Below are 24727 nucleotides of genomic sequence, written 5' to 3' on the forward strand. Positions count from 1 at the left end.
GGGGGGTAGGAGTGCGGATTCGGTAACTAGATGGAAGGGAATTATTCGAAATGCTATAGTTGAAGGAGAAATGAGTGAAGTGAGCCTTGGAAGAGAATCTGGAACTCATGCAATGGATTTCGTGCACATACTTATGCTCTCCTTAGAAAGACCTTATTTTAGGTGTTGAAGCCCAAAAAGGCCAAGCAAAACTGTTTAGAGACAGAGTTTTGAGCCTTTAAACAGCAAATGTATTTATTTTCGGATCCGGGGAACCCCCAGCTCGCGCTGGACAAAGAGTTCCTGCCCCCGAGGGAAAGGGTTAGGGTATTTATACAGTTACAGGGGAGGTTACATACATATTCATAAATTTGCAACGTATAATTATAATATTCATAACAGGCGGAATCAGGGTGGAGTCCTCTCCTGGGAGATGTCGGGGGGTGTTTGGATGAAGAAATCTTTCTCGAAACTTGAACTCTTTATCTCTCCTGTTTTCGGTTACTTCATCCTCTTGTTACAGAGCGAAATTGGACCCTTGCGATAATTTTCCCCTTATCTGCTGGATGAGACAACCTCATCCTGTCTCTGTGCAAGTGTTCGCACTCCCCCGGTGCCTAGCTAGCCTTGGCAGTGCCCTGTTTTGAGAACAAGACCTACACTTTTACACAAGTTAATCCCCTCGCTGCCTAGTTGGCCTTGGCAGTGTCTTGTTTTAAAAAGCAAGATCTATACTTACAAGACAGATGATGTTCACACTGCTTTAGTGGAAAGTTACAGGAATTTATCCTGCCAGGAGTTAACCCTGTCAGGGTCTTTCTCTGTTTCAGTGTCACCTGTATTCGGGTTTCACCAGAAACCCTGCAGCCCCCGGCAGACTCACCCTCAAGACTGCACCACGTTTCTGACCACCCCACCAAGTTCCCGTACCGCCAAACAGGCGAACAGACACCTCGCCGCTCGCTCAGCTGCTCTCAGTGCACACTTTTAAACAAAACCTTGAGCCTTTCAGAAACCGCCTCCGCCACCACCACCCTCAGGAAGGGCACCCAACCACCTTTCCCTCAGCCCGGCTGCCGTTGGGACGCCCCGCCCCTCACGCCAGCCCGGCACAGCTTCACCCCCACATACCCCCCCGCTCCCTAGTGGAACGCTCCAGTCGCCCTGGGTGGGAAGCGAACGCCGGCAGCGAAACCAATGGCTGGGACGTTCCACCGCAGGTGAGACGGGGGAGGAAGGAGGCTGCTACGTCGATGGAGACCGCCCGCCGCCACCTCATCCCGCTCCGCCGCGGCCGTTAAGGCGCCGAGTTCGAAAGAGGAGGCAGCTGCCGCGCCATGACGCAGTCAGTGGTGGTGCAGGGTAAGGGGTTGTGGCGCTGGCCTCCGCCCCCTCGCCCCCCTCCCTGTGCCTGACCCCTGTCTCTCCCCCTTTGCAGTGGGCCAGTGCGGGAACCAGGTGGGGTGCCGCTTCTGGGACCTGGCGCTGCGGGAGCACGCTGCCGTCAACAAGGTAACGGCGCCGCTGCATCCCCTCACCCCACGGGCCCTTCCCGGCGGGAGGAGGGCGGCGCGGCCGAGGGAGCGAGGCGGCTGCCGCTCTCGGCGTGGGGAGGCCGCAGTGGCCCTGGCTGCCTGTGTTTTCTTGTGCCTGGAAAGCAGTGTGTTTTGTTTGATCGTGTTAAGGCCACTTTGAAAAACAAAAAAGTATCCCCAGGTTTTTATGCTGTTTCATCTCGGATTCAGGTCTGGGATGTCTCCCTGCTTGCTGACGGTTTTGAGGCAGTCAGTGAAAACAGGGTTCTCCAGTGCAGGTTCTTGGCCCCTGGTCCGAAAGCAGCCCACTGAAACCCATCCTTTTCGTGCTAGCACCTGCTACATGGTGTAGTACAGACTCAGTGCCCTGGTGTGCTGACCAAAATAGTACTTAAGAGGATATAGGATTGTGCTGAGTACCCTGATCAAAGATCCAATGGTTTTGCCATGACTCTGAAGATACTGTTTCCTGGTAAGCTCCGTATATTAACAGCTGATGATGAGCAGTCCTTCTCCATGCCTTCTGCTGTAAAAAGGCAATGGATGAAGTTTGTGTGGATATGGAGAACCTCTTGGTTTTAGTATTCTAGGCAACAGTGACTTGCAAATTCTGCTTCTTCAGGCCCTTAGGAGTATGGTTAGCAGTCTTAAAAATAATGTTAAAGCATTTTGACTTGCCAGGTGTCTTTTGCTTTATGGCAAGGTAAGTCATTTCTACACCAACCCTCAGCATGAAGTTTAAGAACTTGATATGCAGTGTAATGCACTTTCCTTTTTCAGCACTTCAGCACATCATGGACACAACTGAGTGTTGTTTCACTGATTAACTGAGTGAGATAAGCAACAGATACTCAGTAATTACATTGGGATGTTAAGTAAAATCCTAAATCTTTAGAAATTAAGGCAGGAGTTGTTTAATCTTGTGCTGAAAATATGATTTCCTAGTTACATGCTCCTGAAAATTTTTAATATGAAGCTGATTGTTCTTCAGTGAGTGCTAACTAGAGATAGTTGGAGTCAACACAAATGTTCCCTCTGTTTTGAGAGGAGGGATCTCTTCCAACTTAAATTATTCTATGGAGAATTTATGACACTATGTATCATGTTTCGTTTTAGAAAGGAATTTATGATGAAGCATTGAGCAGTTTCTTTAGGAACGTAGATACAAGGTGAGTCTTTTTTAACAAGCAGTTCATGACTTTTACACAAGTAGATCAACAATTCTAACTTAATTTACAGTTTTCTTGGTCTCATGTCACAGTCTGTGCTAGAAAAAGTTTTGGAATTTTTCATTCTCCTCACAATGCCAGCTTTACCTTTCCTTTTTAATGAGTTACTGCATTAGTTAGAGGTGTTGAAAGAGTTTGGGATTGTTTTCCTCTGTCCCAGAAAAGGGCAATGAGGATCTGATAGCTTTTGCTGTTGTGATTCATGATCAGGCTGCAAGCCTTCTGAATGTCAGCTTAGCAGCATTTATTGAAGAGTTGTAAGAGGAATTGTATACAAAGTAGTCAGAAAAGGTTGTGTCAGTTTTAAATCACTTTTATCTGGCTAATATGGGAGTGATGGCTGTGATATTTATTTTTTTGGAAGTTACCCAACTCATACCCTTAAGATCATTCAGTGATCTCTGATCTATCGGTTACAAAAGCACAAATAAAGTAGTTGTGCACTTGAATATTACTGTTGTGTTTTTATTAATTAAAAAGCTCTTGACCACCCTCTGTTTTCTTACATCATATGGCTAGGTTGCAGCATAGCATGCAGTTTTAACTACATTGAAATACTAATTGTTTTGTTTCAAAATTTACCTCTTTGAAAGAACATGCAGGTGCATTGGAATTCATCATTGCACTTCCTTGTGGGCATTTCCTAGAATATCTTGGGTTTTTGGTGTTTCTTTGTAACTAAAAAAATTTGGTTTTAAACAGTGCCTATGTTTCTGTAAGTGCCCAGTGAAGCCACCAAATCTGCTTTTTGTCTCTAAGGAGGGAGGACTTACCTCAATACAGTAGAAGATTAAAGGCAGACTTCCCTGTCTGTGAAACAAAAGAATGGTTATTCAAATCTTTAGTGTTCCAAGAGTTTTTCATTTTCCTTTTGAAATTGTTCCTGCTTTTAACTGCAGCCTTGAACCACAATTTAGTTAGGGAGAGAAGTTTCAAATTCTTCTGTTCTGGCTTTGGTTTTGGCTCCTTCTTATTATTGTGGGGTTTGTTTCAGTTTTATCAGAAAGAACTGGTTCACCTTGCAGGTCATTGCAGGCATAAAACTGTCATAACAGTGGCAAACTTCAACCATCTATGCTTTGCCATACTGTGGTTCAAAATAATTAATCCAGACGGGTTGTCCTGTCAGAAACAACTATAAGCAACACTCTGGCAGAACCAGAGACTTTTCTTCTGTTACAATGTTTATTAAACTGGGTAATATTGGAAACGTGCTTCTGCATATCTATGATTTTATATGAGAAGTGCATGTCTTAAGCCTAGGGGATTCTAGGGAATGCAAGGATTTTTTCAGCAATTGAATCAAAGTAATTGAAAGTATGGGCTGGCACAAAAGATCACAAAGACAATCGCAAGAGAAGGAAGTGTTGATTTCAGTCATTTTTCTTCCACTTTGACTTTTATCAGTCCCTGAACAGAAATAGAACTTCTCTAGCTGGATTTATTAGTGGTAGGGTGGACTGGTATAGGGAGCTGTGTAGGTTAGAGTAATCTCATGAGTGCTGAAGGCTGCTGTGAGCTGCTCAACTTATGGGAAGCATCTGGTGCAGGTACACAGCTTTCACACCTTGTGCAGTAATGCAGTGCTGGACATAGAAATGATAGTGGTACCATGTTCTGTCATAGGATGCAGACATACCACATGCTGAATAGAAGATAACCCTCTCAGGTGTTGGTAGTGCTTGTAGAATTACCTCAGAGCAGAGGCTGTAGCTGAGACTAAACTTTCAGTACTTAACCTTTTCAGCTTCCTGAAGTATTGGTTAAGATATTTCTGATTGAGATTCTGTCTTGTAATTTCATTACTTAAGGAATTTCTTAACAGCATGGTCAGAGTGTTTCTCTTTGTTTTCATTGTAAGAGTCCTCTAAACACATAAGACTGAGGAGGGAATTTTATTCTAATATGTATTGCATTATTTTCTATTACAATTCTGAGCTTGGATATTTATTTTTTTCCAGAAGTGGTAGTGATGGTCCTGACATTTCAAAAGGAAAAATCTGCTCTTTAAAAGCACGAGTAAGGCAATCGATAAAGGTCTTTCTTTTTACAATGCATATTTATGTCCATCTCTGTAAAAATTTTCGTAAGGTCTTTATAATTGTGTATGCTTATAAGTACTACTTTGAATAGTCAAAAATTGTAACTTTTATGGTTCAGTTTAGTTGCTGAAAGTCTTGTTGAGTAATTTAACTTAGAATTGTAATAAAACTATTGCAGATGTTACCAACCATGTTTTTATTTGTATTTTCCAAGGAATTGGTTTCTTTGAGTTGTCTTAAGTGATTAAGAAGCAAGAAAATTTGAAACATAAAACTTAGTGCAATTTTAACAAAATTTTATAATCTGAAACACTGTCCCATTTGCCAACTTCTAGTAATCAGCCAAGGTGAATCTAGTCAATCTTCTGGTTTTTCTAGGTGTTGACTGGAAGTTTCTCTGTAGCACAGTAAAAAGAACAAAATTATTTACAATATTAACTGAATCTTTCTTTGTGTGATTATTTTGAAGAGTGGTTTGCTTACTGACTGAGTTTTAATTCTTTCCTTTCTCAAAGGCGCTGTTGATTGATATGGAGGAGGGTGTGGTAAATGAAATTCTGCAGGGCCCATTGAGGGATGTGTTTGATAGCAAGCAGCTTATCACAGATGTTTCTGGTTCAGGAAACAACTGGTGAGAACCTCTTCAGAAAGCATTTCATAGCAACTAATTAGGTGGCATTTGAAATAGGGAATTATAAGAGTAGCTTTCTAGTTTTTTCTACTGCACCTGGGGAGCTGTAGCCTGTTCCCAGTAAACTTTGGAGTCGCTGTTGCCTGGAGGAGGGCTTTGAAAAACCTTTTACAGAAGGATAATTCTGATTTTGTCTGTTTTTTCTTCCTCTATTTTATTTTCTTTTTCAAAAGAGCATGCTTTTTATTTTTGTTTCTTTGGTATTCAGCTGTTTCCATTGCTCCGTTAAAGCCATAATCTAGTTTGAGACTGTGCAACTTGTGTGGAAATGAGATACATGAACAAATTCTGATTTTGAAGCACCGCAGAGTCTGGCTTTGTGCATATAAATGATACTACCAAAAAGAGAAATTCAGAAAAACATAGATTAAAATAATGAATCCCAGTTTTTCACCAAGACCCTTTATGTGCCTCTAATAATATTCAGTGTATTACAGACTAAAAAGCAAATCATTAGTAAATATACTGGAAGAAAGTGCAAACCAGGGAATAAAGCATCCTGTAACTGTACCTACCATCTAGCATGCATCTGTGTTGAAAATGAGCTGTTTGGTATAAATCAACTGTTTGGGGTTTTTTACAAGTGGAAGCAATTGATTTGCATACTAAAATGAAGATGAGTACACATGCTTCATGGGGATAGCCTTATTATAAAGGAACATGTAACTTTCATTTCATAATTACAATTTTATCATCCAGTAGAAGAGTTAATTTTCTTATCAGTACAAAGACAAGTGTGCACTCCAGAGCTGTGAATTTAGTGCTGCTTGCCTCATCAAAATGAAAACCATGTCCTGATTCCCATATTCACATTATGTAGTCACAGTTTAGCAGCTCTCACAGGAGTTGCACCTAGCTCTGGATTCTGAACTGTAAAATAGCAGACAGGGGGAGTTAAAATAAAAAACTGAAAGATTGATAGTTGGAATTTTTTAAAAGTACTTTTCATATCTTTAGGGCTGTAGGTCATAAGCTATATGGCTGTCAGTACCAGGAAAGCATCATGGAAAAGCTGAGGAAAACTGCAGAACATTGTGACTGTCTACAGTGTTTTTTTATAATTCATTCTATGGGTGGTGGTAAGTAGTTTTTTTTTATGGTTAATATGATTGCACAGGTGAAAAAGAAAACCCTGAGTCTTGAAAAGAAGACTGATGCAATAATACACATGATTAATAATGCAGAATTAAAAAATTAAGTCCAATTAAGTGGACCTATAATTATTTATTATTTTTTGTTAGAGCACTAAGGAACCCTAATCATGAACTAAGGTAATTGCTACCCAGAACAAAAATACAGCTACATTTTTAAATACAGGCACCAAATACAGGGAAATGCTGAGGTATTGCTGATCAGAAGAAGAGACAGTGGCGTCAAAGCACTGCCACTGTTGTTTTGAGTAAGTTACTTCAGATCATGCAGAAGGAGTTTTCCAAAAGTTTTGAAGGAGAGTTTCTAAAGTTGAGCAAGATTAGAAAACTATTTTTCTTCCTTTAATCTGCTCAAGCTGCTTTGTAAATAAATCAGGAGAGAGAATCCCTTGAAGTGACCATATTGTTGTTACTTTGCTACTAAGCCTTCCTTCCCCAGAAACATTAAGAGAGTGTATTATAACTGGTTATGATGTGGAAAAGGAGACAGAAGATAGCTTTTAATATAAAGCAAGACTTTTGTCAAGGGCCTTTTTTTCTGTCCTCCATTCAGTTCTCTATTTTGAACTCGGTGCCATGTGCTTGATGCTAGTGGGGGAAAAAAGTGTGTACTGGGGGAAACCAGTTATTCTCTTCTGACTGGACAGTGAAAAAAACGCATAAAACTCCAAAAGGAAAGTAAATAATTGTTTAGGGCAGTTAAGGGCTTTTAAACATGTTTTATGTCATAATTCAAATTAAAGATTTTAAAATAAGAAATAAAAATACTAGGTCAGAAAAATGTTCATTATGTCATAGGACTTGTTTGCAGAATTTTCTTAAGTTTTTATGTCATTCTGTATTACAGGGAATACTTTTGTCACTTAATTATTCTTCTGTCTGTCAGAAAATATTACTGCCTGAATTTACATCTGAGTAGCCTCCACTGTCAGCCAAATGCTTCAGAAAATATTCATATATATATATATATATGCATATATATATATATATAATTAAAAAGTTGTGTGTTTCTGACATATGAGATTTAAGGCTTATGATAACATGGGGAACCTTTTATCTTTTTCTCTCTTCTTTCATAATTAGGGACAGGATCTGGTCTTGGAACTTTTGTACTAAATTTGCTTGAGGATGAATTCCCAGAAGTATATAGATTTGTTACTTCAGTTTATCCCTCTGGTGAAGATGATGTTATTACGTCTCCATATAACAGTGTTCTGGCTATGAAGGAGCTTAATGAACATGCAGACTGTGTACTACCAATAGAGAATGAAGTAAGAATATTTTATTTCAGTAAGCTTTTTCTTTTTATTATGAGACTGCACATAGGAACTGTTTTTTCCTTTTGTGCATTCATTTAGGTGCCAATTCTTAAAAAGGACAATTGAATTTTTCTAAATAATAATTGAAGTCCTAAGCCACTTGCAAACTTTTAAAATTCTGAGTATCACTAAACAGTTTCTCTGCACCTTCAAAGTAGTGTAGTGTGATACTTTTCATGTCTATTTCAAGATAAACAGAGAGAAGCTTCTGTTTACTGAGAATGAGTGTCTTATTCTTTTAGCAATTAATTTATGCATAGTATTAGCAGAGGCCTGCAAGGGAGGTGACTAACCACACTCCAATAGACTGGACATTATTCATTAATGATATGGGCATCTTAAGCATAACTGACCACACAAACCACTAGACTCATCTGAATTTACCTTTGATAGCTGTCTTCCTAATTGAAAGAAAAGCAAAACAAAGTAAAATATATTTAAAGAACTTATTTTTACTTTCACTGGAATTATGAGACTTTAAAGTGTAATTTTAGAAGACAAGGATTTTAAGTAGTTCCATAAAATTCAAACTTCTGAGTCAAGCTGTGTACATGTTTGTGACATATAACAAACAAACTTTTAGAACCAATTGGAATTGATAAAAGGTTGAACTCAGATGTATTCAAACTATAATCTTTGAATTAACAGTATCATATTTTAGCTTTTTCTTTAAGATGAATTGAAATGAAAAACTGAGGTACTTATTTTGAAAGATGTGTCCTCATGACTTTATGTATGTTGTTTTGTGGTTTTCTTTTTCTCTTAAAGTCTCTGTTTGATATAGTTAATAAAATTCATCAGATGATCAACTCTGGGAAGCTGGGTTCAACTGTGAAGCAAAATAGCTTAGTAACATCAAGTGCTGGCAGTGCAAAAACTGGACCAGAGAAGCCATTTGATGCAATGAATAATATTGTAGCCAACTTGCTGCTGAACCTGACAAGGTAAAGTGACAGGATATTCCTCTTGAAAGTAGTACTGTAGAGGCGGTGTGTGCTTCAAAATTACACTCATGCATCAACTCAGACACAATTAATTATTTTCCATTTCATGTAATTCTCCTCCTTTTTAAGTATTTGGAAGTATTTGGAAATACTCAGATTTCTGTGGTCATGCTGTAGCAATGGATAGTCTTGGAACTGAAGTCAGAGAAAGTTTATAGGCAGAAATATAATGTCTTCCATTTTGCTTCTCTCTGAGTCCCAGCTCTTCCTTTGGTTGTTGCTCTATAGCAGGCATTGCTGGTGTTGAGAGGGGAAGCGCAGGACAGATTGAAGGCAACGGTGGTCGAGAAGATAAATCAGGCAGTGGAGGTGGAGAGGACGGCAGCGGTGGCAGAGCAGCCAGGAGCCGCGGCAGGCGGGCAGGAGCAGGGGGGTCTGCATTGTGAGATTCGTCACCCGTGTTCTCGGGCTTCTCTCCCCCTGGGTCCTCCGACCATTCTGGTGGTGGTGGTGTTTTCGGTAGCTTTTGGTTTTGCTTCTCGGTCCCATTTTTACTTTTTGTCAGAAGCGCAGGGTCAAATGGCACAGGTGGCTGAGCTTGAATCAGTATAGCCCCCGCAGGTGCTGCTGGTGGGGGTATTTTAGGTGTCTCCAATAACTGCTTAGAGGTCGAGTCTCTATTTTGAGCATTCGTCAGTATATCTAGTAACGACACTGCCGCCTCTGTCTGCATTTCCGTCGGGTTTGCTGCAGGGCCTACCTTACGGGAGCGAGTGGGCAGCTCCCTTCCAGCTCCTGCTGCGATTGCCAGGCAGGGCCAACTCCCGTCCACGTTTCCCGACGATTGGCTGGGAAGAGCGCAAAAATGGAGACTGCGGCAAATACCAGTCTGGTTAAAGCACAGCTCCTGGATTTCTTTTGGATTACCAGGAATCCCTCTCTTAGAGAGTATGCTACTGAGTCACGGCACTGCCACCTCTGCATTTGCCTTAGGTTTGCAGTGCCTACCTTACGGGGGTGAGTGGCCAGCTCGCTTCCAGCAAAAACTGAGGTTTTTGTCAGAGGTATACTCATCCTTGGTCTCCAGTTCTTTCAGTTTTTTGAGTACTTCGCTTCATTGCTTGTCTGCGAGTCCCAGCTCTTCCTTTGGTTGTTGCTCTATAGCAGGCATTGCCGGTGTTGAGAGGGGGAGCGCAGGACAGTTTGAAGGCAACGCTGGTCGAGAAGATAAATCAGGCAGTGGAGGTGGAGAGGACGGCAGCGGTGGCAGAGCGGCTGGGAGCCACGACAGGCGGGCAGGAGTGGTGGGGTCTGCATTGTGAGATTCGTCGCCCGTGTTCTCCGGCTTCTCTCCCCCTGGGTCCTCCGACCGTTCTGGTGGCGGTGGTGTTTTCGGTAGCTTTTGGTTTTGCTTCTCGGTCCCATTTTTACTTTTTGTCGGAAGCGCAGGGTCAGATGGCACAGGTGGCTGAGCTTGAATCAATATAGCCCCCGCAGGTGCTGCTGGTGGGGGTATTTTAGGTGTCTCCAATAACTGCTTAGAGGTCGAGTCTCTATTTTGAGCATTCGTCAGTATATCTAGTAACGACACTGCCGCCTCTGTCTGCATTTCCCTCGTTCTCCGGCAAACACCAGTATAGTTAAAGCCCGGCTCCTGGATCTGTTTTGGATTACCAGGAATCCCTCAGAGAGTATACTATGTGGTCACAGCACTGCCGCCTCTGCATTTTTCTTAGGTTTGCAGTGCCTACCTTACGGGGGTGAGTGGCCAGCTCCCTTCTAGGCCCTGCCGCGATTGCCAAACAGTGCCAGTTCCCGCCCGCGTTTCCCGCCGTCCAGATTAGCCGTCACGTGAAGCAGCTCCCAGCAATTCAGGGTCCCTGTTTGGGGCACCGTTTGTCGGGAGGAGCGCAGTGGACAACACGCAGATGATTAGAATCAAGTATTGCCGTTTCTTGAGAGTAGCGGTAGCCCTTTCATACGCAGTCAGGCTGGTAAGGTAATAGAAGCATATTGCTGATTGGTACTGCACATTCTTCATTAGGCCAGAGGGCACTATCTAACTGGTTAAATACAATTGTGTATGTGCTGTCTATGTGGTGCTTTCCCATCCTGCTCTTCTTCTTTTCTGCTGCCAACTCCCTTATCTTTTGCCCGTAGCTGATCTTTTAATAACCTTGCAGCTGGGCCTCAAGGCCCTTAGCTCCCCCTTGCTAAAGCTAAATAGTCAGGATTGCTCACATGTCCATTTTCTTCCAAAAACTCCCCAAATAGTCTCCTCTTTTTAAAGTATTTGGAAGTATTTGGAAACACTCAGATTGTTGTGTTGCTGTAGCCATGGACAGTCTTGGAACTGAAGTAAGAGAAGGCCAATAGGCAGAAATATAGTGTCTTCCATTAATGTTTAATGGAGCCCAGGCAAGTTTGCCTTTATAGACCAACTGTATGATTTGACATACAGTGCCAAATCAAACCATTGTTGCTTCTAACTGTCTATTGCTATAAGAAAATCCTGGTGAAATGGACTTCTGGATACTGGTCTGCTTTTCTTTTAAACAGCTTGCCAGTTATGCTAAGTTATGCACATTTGATTATATCCTGTTGATTAGAACTGGTATTCAGCAGCTATGTCCACATACTGAAAATCCATGCTAAAGACTACGGTGAGGGAAATAGAAGGTCTCATTCCTAGAGATTAAGAGAAGTGTAAGGAAATAAGCTATGACATTTCTACTGACAAATGTGATCTGCAGAATTTGCAGAGCTGGAGGGACCTCTAGAGATCTAGCCCAACTCTTCCACTAAAGCAAGATGACCTAGAGCACATTGCACAGGAAAACTTAGTGAACATGAAAAGCTTAGTATACACGAACAGTTTGTTAATACTCCGTTATTTACTGTTTTATTGTAGGGAACAATTGAAAAATAGACATAATGAATGTTTACCTTATAAAAGTAGTTTGCTTGGTTTATAACAGCTGTTTAATTTTTCAGCTCTGCTAGGTTTGAAGGTTCCCTCAACATGGATCTTAATGAAATCAGCATGAATTTGGTTCCATTTCCTCGACTTCATTACTTGGTTTCAAGCTTGACTCCTCTGTATACACTGGCTGATGTTAATGTACCTTCTAGAAGGTAAGAAAAAGTTCTTATGGAAGCTTTAGACTTGAAGATTAATTTCTGATTCTTCCATAGTTTTCATTTTTTAAGTTTTTTCCTGTAGTAAAACTACAAGCTTTAAGTTTTCCAGATTTTCAAATTCATCCTGCTGATTTTGAGAACATTCTTTGTCCCTTTTCTCTGTAATATTAAGCAAGTAAAATTGAAATGTATTTTTGTTATCTCTGCTGGGAAATGTTTCTGTTGGAAAAAATGTATTACTTAGAAACCACACCACAAGTTGAGTAACTATCTGCAGCTCACTCACAAAATGCTGTGAAGACGAACGAGGAATTAAACTAAACTCCTTGGGAAGTAATGGCATCAGGCTAGAGATGCAGTGAACCTATTTAACAGCTTATTGTAACAGTAAGTTGATACTTATCAATTTTTGTGAGATTAATTATCCCGTGTTGAAAAATAACCAGTGCAAATGGATTTCGTGGGGTTTTTTTCCTGTGCTAAATTCAGTCAACAAAAGGTCCATCTACATAGATAGCTAAAGGTTAGTGATGGAGGAATTCAAAGAGGAGCAGAGGGCAGGATCACACCTTTTCAGTGACAGCAAGGTGTGACAATCGGTTGTATCTCCTGAAATCATACCCTAAGAGAAAAATACAGTGCTAGGGGAAAGGTAACAGGCAATGGGGAGATACTCAGTCAATCATGTTTGGAATGAGATGGGAATGATAGCATTTTTTGTCTCCCTTATTTATTTCCTTTCTAATAGACAGATTGTGGCAGAGGTTATTAGAGAAAAAGAAGTAGGGATGATAGATGAAGAGAGTTTGGAACAAATTGAAAGAATAGCTTAGATATTGCAGTTTCATAGAGGCCTCCTGTAGATACTATCTTTGATATCACAAAGGACAGTAGAATTTGCTTAAGGACATGAAGAGAGGAAGAATATGATCTGTTGTGTCATCTTTTGAAGCATTCATGATTGAGTTCTAATAAACATAGTCTGTCTTTTCCTAAATCATTGGTCAAAATTAATACAGTTTTATGATTCATTGATACTCTAAAATGGTAAAGTGTAACAGTTCTATAAGGGTCAGCAGTACTTAGGTATTCGTTGTCAGATCCTTCACAAACAGTGAGACTCAAACTGCCATAACCAGAACCTCAGGTATTTAAATTCTTCTACATGTTTTAATACTTAGTAACCATTGATCTAAATTTTCCTTAATAAAGGAAATTTCTATCCACTTTTCTGACTTCAGACTCAACAGTAGGTTGTAGCATGAGAGAAGACAAGGAAAAATGAACATAGTCTATTTTAAAAAAATTACTAGTGTCAACATATGTATACACAAAGGTTTGAATCTTTTTCCTGTTATTCACAGCCCTGGGTTAACTGCACCTTTACTCCCAGATTTTTGTGAATTTTCAAACCCTGAAGAGGGGCATTCTGAATAAATTTTGTAGCCTGCTTTAATGAATAGGTAACTTTTTGTTTTCTTTCCACCTAGGTTGGATCAGATGTTTTCAGATGCTTTTAGTAGAGATCATCAACTAATTCAAGCAGATCCAAAGCACAGCCTCTACCTTGCCTGTGCACTTCTTGTCCGAGGAAATGTGCAGGTTTCAGATCTTCGCAGAAATATTGAAAGGTTTGTAATTCCATGTCACGGTTTAACACTGACCCGGCAATTAAACCGAATAACAGACGCTCTCTTTAATCTCTCTCTCCCCTCAATGAAGAAAGGAGAGAGAATAAGGGAGAGAGACTTATGGGTTGGAAACTAAACTACACAACTTTAATGAAACAGTAATGGTAAATAGGGAAAAAATTACTAAATATATACAAATATACAGGAAAATGGAAACCACATTCCTCCCTCCTTTCCCCCAATAACTCTCACGTCACCACCGAGGCTGTAGGGCAGCCCTGGGAAAGTCCAGGCTGGACTCCTGGAGTCGGCAGCAGTTGGGAACCGGAGGCAGGAACACACAGATATGGGCTGGCACGGATCAGGACCACAGGCAGATGAACAGACAGGATCCTTCCAGGATGCCGGGTGAAGGAAGGGAAGCAGGAAAAGATCTGGCTCGGCCCACGTGATGCCTCAAATTTATACTGAGTGTGACGTATATGGGATGGAATACTCTGTTTGGTCAATTCTGGCATCTATCTTGTCCGTTCCTCCCTAAAGGAGGGTTCAGGTGGGGCCTCTGTGTCCTTGGCTCTGCATACCAGTCTCTAGCAGTAACTATAAACATCAAGTGTTATCAGTCCTAAAAGCACATACACTGTCTGAGAAACTTGCTGTTAATTTCAGCAAATGCAACTACTTACAAGGGATTTAGCTAAAAGCAAAAGTACAGAAACAGAAAACCACCTTTATCCTGGCCCAAACCAGGACATTCCACCCCTTATTCCATACCATTTGCGTCATACTCTAATCATTACTAACTCTTATCCTTAAACACATCTATACACAAATTATTACTATCTCTCAGTGCTAAAATTCACTAAGTAATTCAGTCTACAATTGCAGATGTTCATCTATTGTAGCAGATTCTCAAAAGAAGGACCAGTCTTCACAGTTCATGTCCATGGTCCACAAGTTGCAGGTTGCAGATGGTAATTTCAAGGAAGTTACTGGATGCCAGCCGATGAACCTAGTTCTGGTTTCATCACCACCAAACCATCCTGAAAAACACTCATAGAACACTGTTAGTTTATGCAACAGTTCACATAACAGTAGTTATGGTGGGATACAAGTTCATGACTCCCAAAGAGTCTATGCATTACTGATTAAATTAAACAAGCAGAAATTAGGAATTCTCACCTAGTGTTAGATTCCCTTGTGGTACACATTGTACTTCTCCATCTTTCATCATCACCCACCAAGTGTGTCCAGGCCCTTGAGCGAAAGCAACCCCACGAATGGGTTTACCTTTGCCCGAGGCAGGATAAATCCAAACTGTTTTCCCTAGCAGATTCTTCTCATGCACCACAGGCACTTTGTCCCCATCTACTGTGTGTAGAAGATCTGACTGAGCAGGACCAGCTCGATTGATGGAACCCCTGGTGTTAACTAACCAGGTGGCTTTTGCTAAGTGCTTGTCCCAATTTTTGAAAGTTCCACCACCCATTGCTTTTAAGGTAGTTTTTAACAGTCCATTGTACCTTTCAATTTTACCTGAGGCTGGTGCATGATAGGGAATATGGTATATCCACTCAATACCATGTTCTTTGGCCCAATTATTTATGAGACTATTTTTGAAATGAGTTCCATTATCTGACTCAATTCTCTCTGGTGTACCATGTCTCCACAAGACTTGTTTCTCTAGGCCCAGGATAGTGTTCCGGGCTGTGGCATGAGGCACAGGATATGTTTCCAGCCATCCTGTACTTGCCTCCACCATTGTAAGCACATAGCGCTTACCCTGGCGAGTTTGAGGCAATGTGATGTAGTCGACTTGCCAGGCCTCCCCATACCTATATTTTGACCATCTCCCTTCATACCATAGAGGTTTCAACCTTTTAGCTTGCTTAATTGCAGCACATATGTCACAATCGTGGATAACCTGCGAAATAGAGTCCAAAGATAAATCCACCCCTCGGTCACGAGCCCATCGATATGTTCCATCCCTGCCTTGATGACCTGAAGCATTGTGGGCCCATTTGGCCAAAAACAGTTCACCTTTATGGTCCCAGTCCAGATCTATTTGGAACACTTGAGCAGCCTCATCTGCTCGTTGGTTGTTTCGATGTTCCTCGGTAGCTCGATATGAAGGTACGTGGGCATCTACGTGACGCACTTTTACATCAAGTTTCTCTAACCTAATAGCAATGTCTTTCCAAAGTTCAGCAGCCCAGATAGGTTTATCTCTACGTTGCCAGTTGTTTTGCTTCCACTGCTTTAACCAACCCCATAAGGCATTTGCTACCATCCATGAGTCAGTATAGAGATAAAGTCTCGGCCACTTTTCTTGTTCAGCAATGTCCAAAGCCAATTGGATGGCTTTTACTTCTGCAAATTGACTTGATTCACCATCTCCTTCATCTGTTTTTGCAACTAGTCGTGTAGGATTCCATACGGCAGCTTTCCACCTTCGATGGCCTCCTACCAGACGACAGGATCCATCAGTGAAAAGAGCATATTGTTTCTCACTCTCTGGTAGTTGGTCATATGGTGGGGCTTCTTCAGCCCGTTTTACCACTTTTCCTGGTGGCATTCCAAAGTGTTTGCCTTCTGGCCAATGTGTTATTGCTTCTACAATTCCTGGACGATTGAGTCTTCCTATCCTAGCTCTCTGTGAGAGTAAAGCAATCCATTTACTCCAGGTGGCATCGGTAGCATGATGGGAAGATTCTCTACCTGTGTACATAAAACCTAGTACAGGTAATCGTGGCACTAGGAGGAGCTGTGCTTCAGTACCAATCACTTCTGAAGCAGCTCTAACTCCTTCGTATGCGGCCAATATCTCTTTTTCAGCAGCTGTGTAGTTGGCTTCGGAGCCTTTGTAGTTTCGACCCCAAAATCCTAGAGGTCGGCCTCGAGTCTCTCCTGGAGCTTTCTGCCAGAGGCTCCATGAAGGACCATCACCTCCATCTCCGGTGTAAAGAATATTTTTGATGTCTGGCCCTGTTCGAATTGGTCCAAGGGCCATTGCCTGCACAATCTCCTGTTTAATATTCTCAAAAGCAGCTTGTTGTTCTGAGCCCCATTTAAAGTCTTTCTTCTTCCGGGTAACCTCATAGAGAGGTTTCACAATCTGATTATAAAGAGGAATATGCATTCTCCAGAAACCAACAGTTCCTAAAAAGGACTGAGTTTCCTTTTTGGTAGTTGGTGGGGCCATAGCAGTTCTTTTGTTAATCACGTCCATTGGGATGTGGCGACGTCCATCTTGCCACTTAACTCCCAGAAACTGTATCTCTTGTGCAGGTCCCTTGACCTTGCTCCTTTTAATAGCAAAACCAGCCTCTAGGAGGATTTCAATTATCTTCTTACCTTTCTCGTAGACTTCCTTTGCTGAGTCACCCCATACAATGATGTCATCGATGTATTGTAGATGTTCTGGAGCTCCACCCTTTTCCAAGGTATCATGGATCAGTCCATGGCAGATGGTAGGACTGTGTTTCCACCCCTGGGGCAGTCGATTCCAAGTGTACTGGACACCTCTCCAGGTGAAGGCAAACTGTGCTCTGCATTCTGGTGCTATAGGAATAGCAAAAAATGCATTAGCAATATCAATAGTGGCATACCACCTGGCTGCCTTTGACTCCAGCTCATACTGAAGTTCTAGTATGTCCGGCACAGCAGCACTTAGTGGTGGTGTAACCTCATTCAGGGCACGATAGTCCACTGTCAGCCTCCACTCTCCATTTGGCTTTTTCACTGGCCATACAGGACTGTTGAAGGGTGAATGAGTCTTGCTGATCACTCCTTGGCTCTCTAATTGCCGGATCAGCTTGTGAATGGGGACCACAGCATCTCTGTTGACACGATATTGTCTACGATGCACTACTGAAGTAGCAGTTGGCAGACGCTGGTTTGTAGTTCTCAGCAATCCCACTACAAAGGATTTATCTGAAAGGCCAAACAAAGTATGCAGCCATTCTGCATTCTCAGTCTTAATAGCTGCAGTACCAAAGGACCAGCGGTACCCTTTCGGGTCCTCAAAATCACCTCCCTTGAGGTAGTCTATGCCAAGGATGCACGGAGCATCTGGACCAGTCACTATTGGGTGTTTATGCCACTTTATTCCAGTGAGGCTCACATCAGCCTTCACAATAGTCAGTTCTTTAGATCCCCCCGTCACTCCAGAAATAGTGACGGAGTCTGTGCCTTTCTGATTCGATGGCATTAGGGTGCACTGTGCACCAGTGTCCACCAAGGCTTTATACTTTTGTGGCTCTAATGTGCCAGGCCATCGAATCCACACAATCCAATAGATTCGGTTGTCCCTCTCCTCCACCTGGCTGGAGGCAGGGCACCTCTAAGCTTGAGCACATACAGCATTGTCAGTATGTGCATTACTGGAGCTTGCATCCCCAGTACTCACACCTGATGTGCATGGATCTGGAGTCACCAGCATTTTTGGATTGGGTAACTCTACACTGGAGACTTGAGCAGCCATCTTTTTAGAAGGACCTCCTTTTGCCTTTGGCTTACTTATCAACTCAATCACTCGGTCCTGTAGGGCAGCAGTAGGTTTTTTGTCCCACTTTTTCATGTCCTCCCCACATTCACACAGGATTACCCATAGGGTCCCTCTTGCTGATTTCTGTTTCTCTCGATTCTGTCTCATAGGAGGGCGTCTCCTCTTAATGGCTGCAATGGGGCGTCCTCCGTCTGTCTGAGGAGAAAGGGGTGAATGCCATTCCTCAGATGCTCTCTTGATAGCTGAGACCCAGGCCCGACAAGGGGCTATGACAGCATCTTCACACTCTCGTACAGTTTTAATCACATCACCCACAGTTGTATCTGTCTCTGCAGGAACCCATAGCATTACTGATAGTGTATGATTAAAAGGTGGTGGTGCAGCATGCACAAACCTTTGCATCATAGGTTTAGGGCATGGTACGTGATAGGGATCTTCAATGTCATCATTATTATAGATCAGATCTCGCACAGCCAATTCTTCGAGATACCTGATAGCTTTTCCAAGGTTGCGTGCTTTGATCTGTGGGCAGTCTATTTCCTCTTTATAGGGATATCTCTCCTTTACAGCTGACAAGAGTCGTTTCCACAGGCTGGTAGTTCCAGCCTTTTCCCCAAATGCCCGATCAATACCTGCATCTTTGGCCAGGGATCCCAACTGCCTGGCTTCCTTCTGAGTTAATGTTATGGTAGCAGCCCCCTCATTCCAGCATCGGAGTAACCAAGAGAGAAGTGGTTCACCTGGAAAACGGCTGAAATCTTTTCTCAGAGTACGCAAGTCTCTCATGGAATAGAGCTGAGCAGATTCTGAGTCTGAGTCCTCATCTGACTCTGCACTAGCTGCTCTACCTGGTCTGGGAGGAGAGCCATTATCCTCTATTTCCTCTATCACCTGGTCATCTTGTTCAGACTTGGAAGGGTTACGGCTCGTTTCTGATTTCCCTTGTTTTCCTTTTCTCCTAGTTACAGGGTTAACAAGTAACTGTGTGGGCTGAGGGGGAGAGGCTGAGGCATCTGCAGCAGTGGCAGCAGGGCTTGCTTTCTGAGCAGCAGCAGTGTCTGTGGGAGTAGACACAGCAACTGGAGCTGAAGCAGAAACACTGGCGATGCTGGCCGGCCTTATCTGAGTTGTGCCCTTGCGTGAGGGGGGGCGAGAAGCGGCTGGGGAGGCAGGAGTGGGGGTGCTCTCTGTACGAGGAGCAGCTCTCACTCTCCGAGCAGCAACTCTCGGCCTCCGAAAAGGCATACTCAATCTCATTACTGTGGTTTTTGTGTTACTCCTCACCAATATATGAGAGAGATTAACAACACCCACTAAAAGATTGAGAGATGAAATGCTACTGTTACTAAAATCAGGTGGAGTCAGCCCAAAATACGATGGAATGGTATAATTTTCCAAATTAAAACTGGGAGTGTAATTACCAACCAAGTTTTTTATCTCTGTATGATACACTACTGCACCATGCACCATGATATACACCAGTATTGAGGACAATATTGCAATGATGGTTCTTAAGCAGCTCTTACGAAAGACAAACCACAAAGTAACAGCAATTCCAGCTGCGAAAAGACAGATTGCATACCCTAAATACCAAAGGTACGGCACGATTGGTTTAATCTCCAACCCTGTGAAATTTCCAAAGAACAAGGTCTGATTCCAGCTCAGGAAAGCCATTCTTTCACTGGAGTTGGAATTCAAACTGTTCAGGCAATTTAGTCAAAATTTAAACTGGACTCGAGCCAATTAGCTCGGGCCCCACGTTGGGCGCCAATAAATCTGTCACGGTTTAACACTGACCCGGCAATTAAACCGAATAACAGACGCTCTCTTTAATCTCTCTCTCCCCTCAATGAAGAAAGGAGAGAGAATAAGGGAGAGAGACTTATGGGTTGGAAACTAAACTACACAACTTTAATGAAACAGTAATGGTAAATAGGGAAAAAATTACTAAATATATACAAATATACAGGAAAATGGAAACCACATTCCTCCCTCCTTTCCCCCAATAACTCTCACGTCACCACCGAGGCTGTAGGGCAGCCCTGGGAAAGTCCAGGCTGGACTCCTGGAGTCGGCAGCAGTTGGGAACCGGAGGCAGGAACACACAGATATGGGCTGGCACGGATCAGGACCACAGGCAGATGAACAGACAGGATCCTTCCAGGATGCCGGGTGAAGGAAGGGAAGCAGGAAAAGATCTGGCTCGGCCCACGTGATGCCTCAAATTTATACTGAGTGTGACGTATATGGGATGGAATACTCTGTTTGGTCAATTCTGGCATCTATCTTGTCCGTTCCTCCCTAAAGGAGGGTTCAGGTGGGGCCTCTGTATCCTTGGCTCTGCATACCAGTCTCTAGCAGTAACTATAAACATCAAGTGTTATCAGTCCTAAAAGCACATACACTGTCTGAGAAACTTGCTGTTAATTTCAGCAAATGCAACTACTTACAAGGGATTTAGCTAAAAGCAAAAGTACAGAAACAGAAAACCACCTTTATCCTGGCCCAAACCAGGACATTCCAGCACTCTTGCTTTTCTTCTGAACAATTTCAATACTAACTCAGTTTACTCAAATGTTTTCCTGAATTTCAGAAGTTAAGAAAATAGTTTACTCATGAGTAAGAATAAGTCACAGCATTCTTGGATTTCCAAAACAGGAGCTGACTAGATGTCCCTGTGCTGCTCCTCCCACTCTCAGAAACACAAAAGAAAGCAAAGCTCAGCTTTCCAGAGGTCTCCTGCCAGTAAGGGGTGTTGGGCAGTAGGTTCTATAGTAGGAGTTTTTTCTGAACTGAAGTCTGCTCTCATGGTTACTTTTGTGTAGATAGGACATTTCCCTTATTTTAACAACTCTTTATTGTTAGCACTGTTTTCTGCCTTCTATGCTGTTGATCAACATAGTTAAAAAAGGAAAGGCAGGCCAGCTTCACATACAGGATGGATTTTACAGGCACACAGAGAAAAGTTCTGAGAACTGCAAGCATTTTACTTCAAAACTATAGGTATGCTGATTGTTCCTGCACAGTATTAACCTGACCCTCTCCTAAATCTTGGAGTGCCTGCAGTCCCTTTTGTAGAAACAGGTGCTTATATTTACTTTTTTAATCCTGAGACATTAAATTAACAAAACAGAAGTAGTGGTTGCCATTTGAATTTAAAATAGACATACTGTTTTAGTCTGAATTCTAAAATGTCTTATGCAAAATGCTAGTTATCTAGTTATAACTGTCTTAGTCCTGAAAGCTTTAATTTGTATCTTTTCAAACTCTTTGTTAGCTAAGGAAATTTAAGCTTTGTGTTTTTACTTCCCCTAAGTAACTGTAAATTTTTGCCCTACAGGTTGAAACCTTCGCTGCACTTTGTCTCCTGGAATCAAGAGGGCTGGAAAACTGGTTTGTGCTCAGTACCTCCTGTGGGCCATTCCCATTCCCTTTTGGCTTTAGCAAACAACACCTGTGTGAAACCAACATTTATTGGACTTAAAGACAGATTTATGAAGCTCTACAAGAAAAAGGTACAACTCCATTGTTGTTTTAGTATCCATAGTCCTTAATCATTAGTATTTTGCATTATTGGGAAATAAAAAGGGAATGTTTAAAGTAACAGCCCAAGATTGTGTTACCTTTTAAGGAATCAGTCAAGCAGCTTCTTCTAAAAAGGGTACATCCATTATAAATCTGTGTCTAATAGGCAATATACTTAATTTCTTCAGCAATGAGACAGTATCTGACGGTCTGATGCCCACCAAACTGATCTGTCATTCAGTGGGACAGAGCAGAAAATAAGATGAAAAGCTTATGGGTCATGATAAGCAGGAATGTCACTCACCAGTTACCATCATGGACAAAGCAAGTTTGACCTGAGGAATATTAATTTATTCCCAGTTAATAACAGAGTAGGATGGCAAGAAAAAATACTAAAACAACATTCACACACACACACAGACACACTCGTTGCAGGTTCAATTTCTCCACTGTGAGCAGCAGAGGCTGATGGGGAATAGGGGTTCTGATCAGTCTGTATCAGTTCATATCTGCCAGTCCTTCCTCCTTATCCTTTTCCCCTGCTCCAGCATGGGGTCCCTTCCACAAGGTACAGTACTTTAAGAACTACTCCAACACCCCCTACCAGAAAGCCTTCTCCATTGTGGGCTCCTCTTCATGGGCTGCATTTCCTGCCAGGAGCCTCCTGCAAGGACTTTCCATGAGACATCTTCCTTCAGGGCACATCCACCTGCTGCAGCTTGGGGTCATCCGTGAGCTGCAGTGTGTCTCTGCTCCTCCAGGGTCTTCCATAGGCTGTAGAGGGGCAGCCTTGTACACCATGGTCTTTTCCACAGGCTGCAGTGGAATCTGCTTCAGCACCTGGGGCACCTCCTCTCTCTTCTTTTTCTCTAGCCTTGGTGTCTGCAGGTCTGTTTCTCTCACATTTTTGTCATTTCTCTTTCTCACAGCTGTTATGCTGCACTTTTTCACCCTTCATAAGTGTTATCACAGAGGCATTACCAACAATGTTGATGGGCTCAGCTTTGGCCAGTAGTTGGGTCCATCTTGGAGCAGATAAACACTGGCTTTAACCCACATGGATGCAGCTTCTGGTGTCTTCTCACAAAAGCCACCCTTGCAGCACCTCCCCTTGCCCGCTTCAACCTTCCCACATAAACCAAATACACAGTTTGTTCAGCTGTGGCCAAGAAGAGAGAATATGAAAAGATGGATGTCTAAGAAATTAGTATGATCGACTGGGATTCAATAGTAGATTGCTACTAAAGCTGCCAAGTATTTAAGCAAAGGAAGTCAATGATATGTCTTTAAACTACTTTCTACAGTGCCTGCACTCCCCTCTTCAGTGTAGGCTGAACGATACTTATTGAGTCAGTCATTAGGTGCTAAGTAAAAGAATAACACCTAACTTTTTATTCTCGTAGGCTCACCTTCATCATTATCTCCATATAGATGGGATGGAGCAAAGTTGTTTTTCTGAAGCAGTGTCATCTCTGTCTGACTTAATAGAAGAATACAGTGAACTGGATGCCACAAAAGGTGGGCCTCAAACAGATCCATCAAGACTGAAGATAGCTGTTTAAAGGAAGCACTGACTCCTTCAAGTAAAGAAATTCCCCAAAGAATCCAACCACTTCAGTTAACCAGAATGAATTGCAGCATGCCAAGCTATTGTCATTCTAAAATAAGACTGGGACAATGGCTCCCTCTGAGCCATTATGATACCTCTGAGAGGTATCATATTAAGTGAACGGCCCCACCTATATGAAAGATTTGAAGGCTCCTAATTATGGTGGGTATCAGTAAGAGTAATATTCCTAACTTTAAATTCATACACCATACGCTGCAAAGAGAAGAGAGGTTGTAGCAGCCAAAAAATGTAGTTCTTCCCTCAGACTTTCAGCTTACATAAACTAAAGGTGGGTCTTGCTTCAAAGGATGATCGTGGATGCTATATTTGGTTTTTTACAAGCAACTGCGAGAAGCAGAAAAGCCTGCATAGTGTTTTCAGTGGTGGAAGCCAGTCTCTAATGAAACTGGTTTCTTAAACTTTACAGGATAGTAGTAATTTCAGAATGTTCATAGTTTTAATATTTTTGCTTCCACGTTTTACTTAGCTGTATTAGAGCATTCTGAGTTGATACCTAAATTGGCAATATCGGAAAATTCAATACAGTAAATTTTTTCAAGTATTATACTTAGACTGTTAATTACATTTTAATCATAATAATGAATGCTGAGTTGCACTTGATAATAAAATATACCTCTGAGTAAAATATGCACTTACAATGAAGTAACAATGTCTGTTTGGAGAACAAAGTTTATATATTTAAAAGAATGCAATTAAAATAGGTCTTTTAATATTTATAATTACCAAAGCAGATAGATATTTGTATTACTGTAAGAACTTGTACAAAATGAAATGTACAGTTGTTTCCAGTTGCTTGACTGTCTTAGAACAGTGAGATTCATGAACTGGAATGGATCAATACAATGATTTCTTAAAGCCTGAAGATCTAGCAGAGCTGGAGTGGGTGTGTAGGTAAGCACAATTGTTAGTATGTAAGTCCAGGATTATTCAATAAAGCATTGTGATAGCATATATTGAGAGCATTTTTTTTAAGAAAGCATTTTAAAAATAGTAATTTCCTTGTAGTTTTGCTATTATATTGTCAGTCAGTGTTCATTTATTTGTTCCCTTACAAATACATTTTTATGTTCATAATGCTAGATAAAGATTATCTGGTTCAAAAAGCAATCTGAGCTTAAAATTCACTTCTTTTTCAGCCAGCATTCATGTGTTTTACCCTTGCAGATACATGGTAGAAAACATTATTTGAGAATCAAGAATGATAGATGAAGTATTAAAAGGTAAATTTTTTTCCCTAATAGGTTAGTCTGAGTGTCTCTGAATTAACTTGTATCTGTCATTACTGCAGGGCACAAAGCTGCCTTACTGTGCCTTTTAAGTACAGAAGTTCTCATTTTGACAATACTAAATGTATACATCCTTCACATGGATATATTTCCACATATAAAAATAATTACACTTTA

At 41.8% G+C, this 24727-nt stretch overlaps 1 protein-coding gene across 1 annotated transcript; it reads left to right on the forward strand.

The window, feature by feature from the left end:
- The first annotated feature begins 1189 nt into the window (after window positions 1-1189).
- TUBE1 (tubulin epsilon 1) lies at window positions 1190-23568 on the forward strand. Its single transcript, XM_008495557.2, has 12 exons — window positions 1190-1341; window positions 1418-1491; window positions 2631-2683; window positions 4705-4762; window positions 5301-5416; window positions 6434-6555; window positions 7711-7898; window positions 8715-8890; window positions 11885-12025; window positions 13522-13662; window positions 21510-21684; window positions 23098-23568. The coding sequence occupies exons 1-12, from the start codon at window positions 1317-1319 to the stop codon at window positions 23254-23256; spliced, it is 1428 nt and encodes a 475-aa protein (XP_008493779.2). The 5' UTR covers window positions 1190-1316; the 3' UTR covers window positions 23257-23568.
- The last annotated feature ends 1159 nt before the right edge of the window (window positions 23569-24727 follow it).

This window comes from Calypte anna, chromosome 3, assembly GCF_003957555.1.
Source record: "Calypte anna isolate BGI_N300 chromosome 3, bCalAnn1_v1.p, whole genome shotgun sequence".
NCBI classification, from domain to species: Eukaryota; Metazoa; Chordata; class Aves; order Apodiformes; family Trochilidae; genus Calypte; species Calypte anna.

Coding starts and splice junctions, on each gene's coding strand:
- TUBE1 (XM_008495557.2), top strand. CDS start 1,317: ATGACGCAGTCAGTGGTGGTGCAGG. Junction 12,026..13,521: donor GTTAATGTACCTTCTAGAAG/GTAAGAAAAAGT, acceptor CTTTCCACCTAG/GTTGGATCAGATGTTTTCAG. Junction 13,663..21,509: donor CTTCGCAGAAATATTGAAAG/GTTTGTAATTCC, acceptor TTTGCCCTACAG/GTTGAAACCTTCGCTGCACT.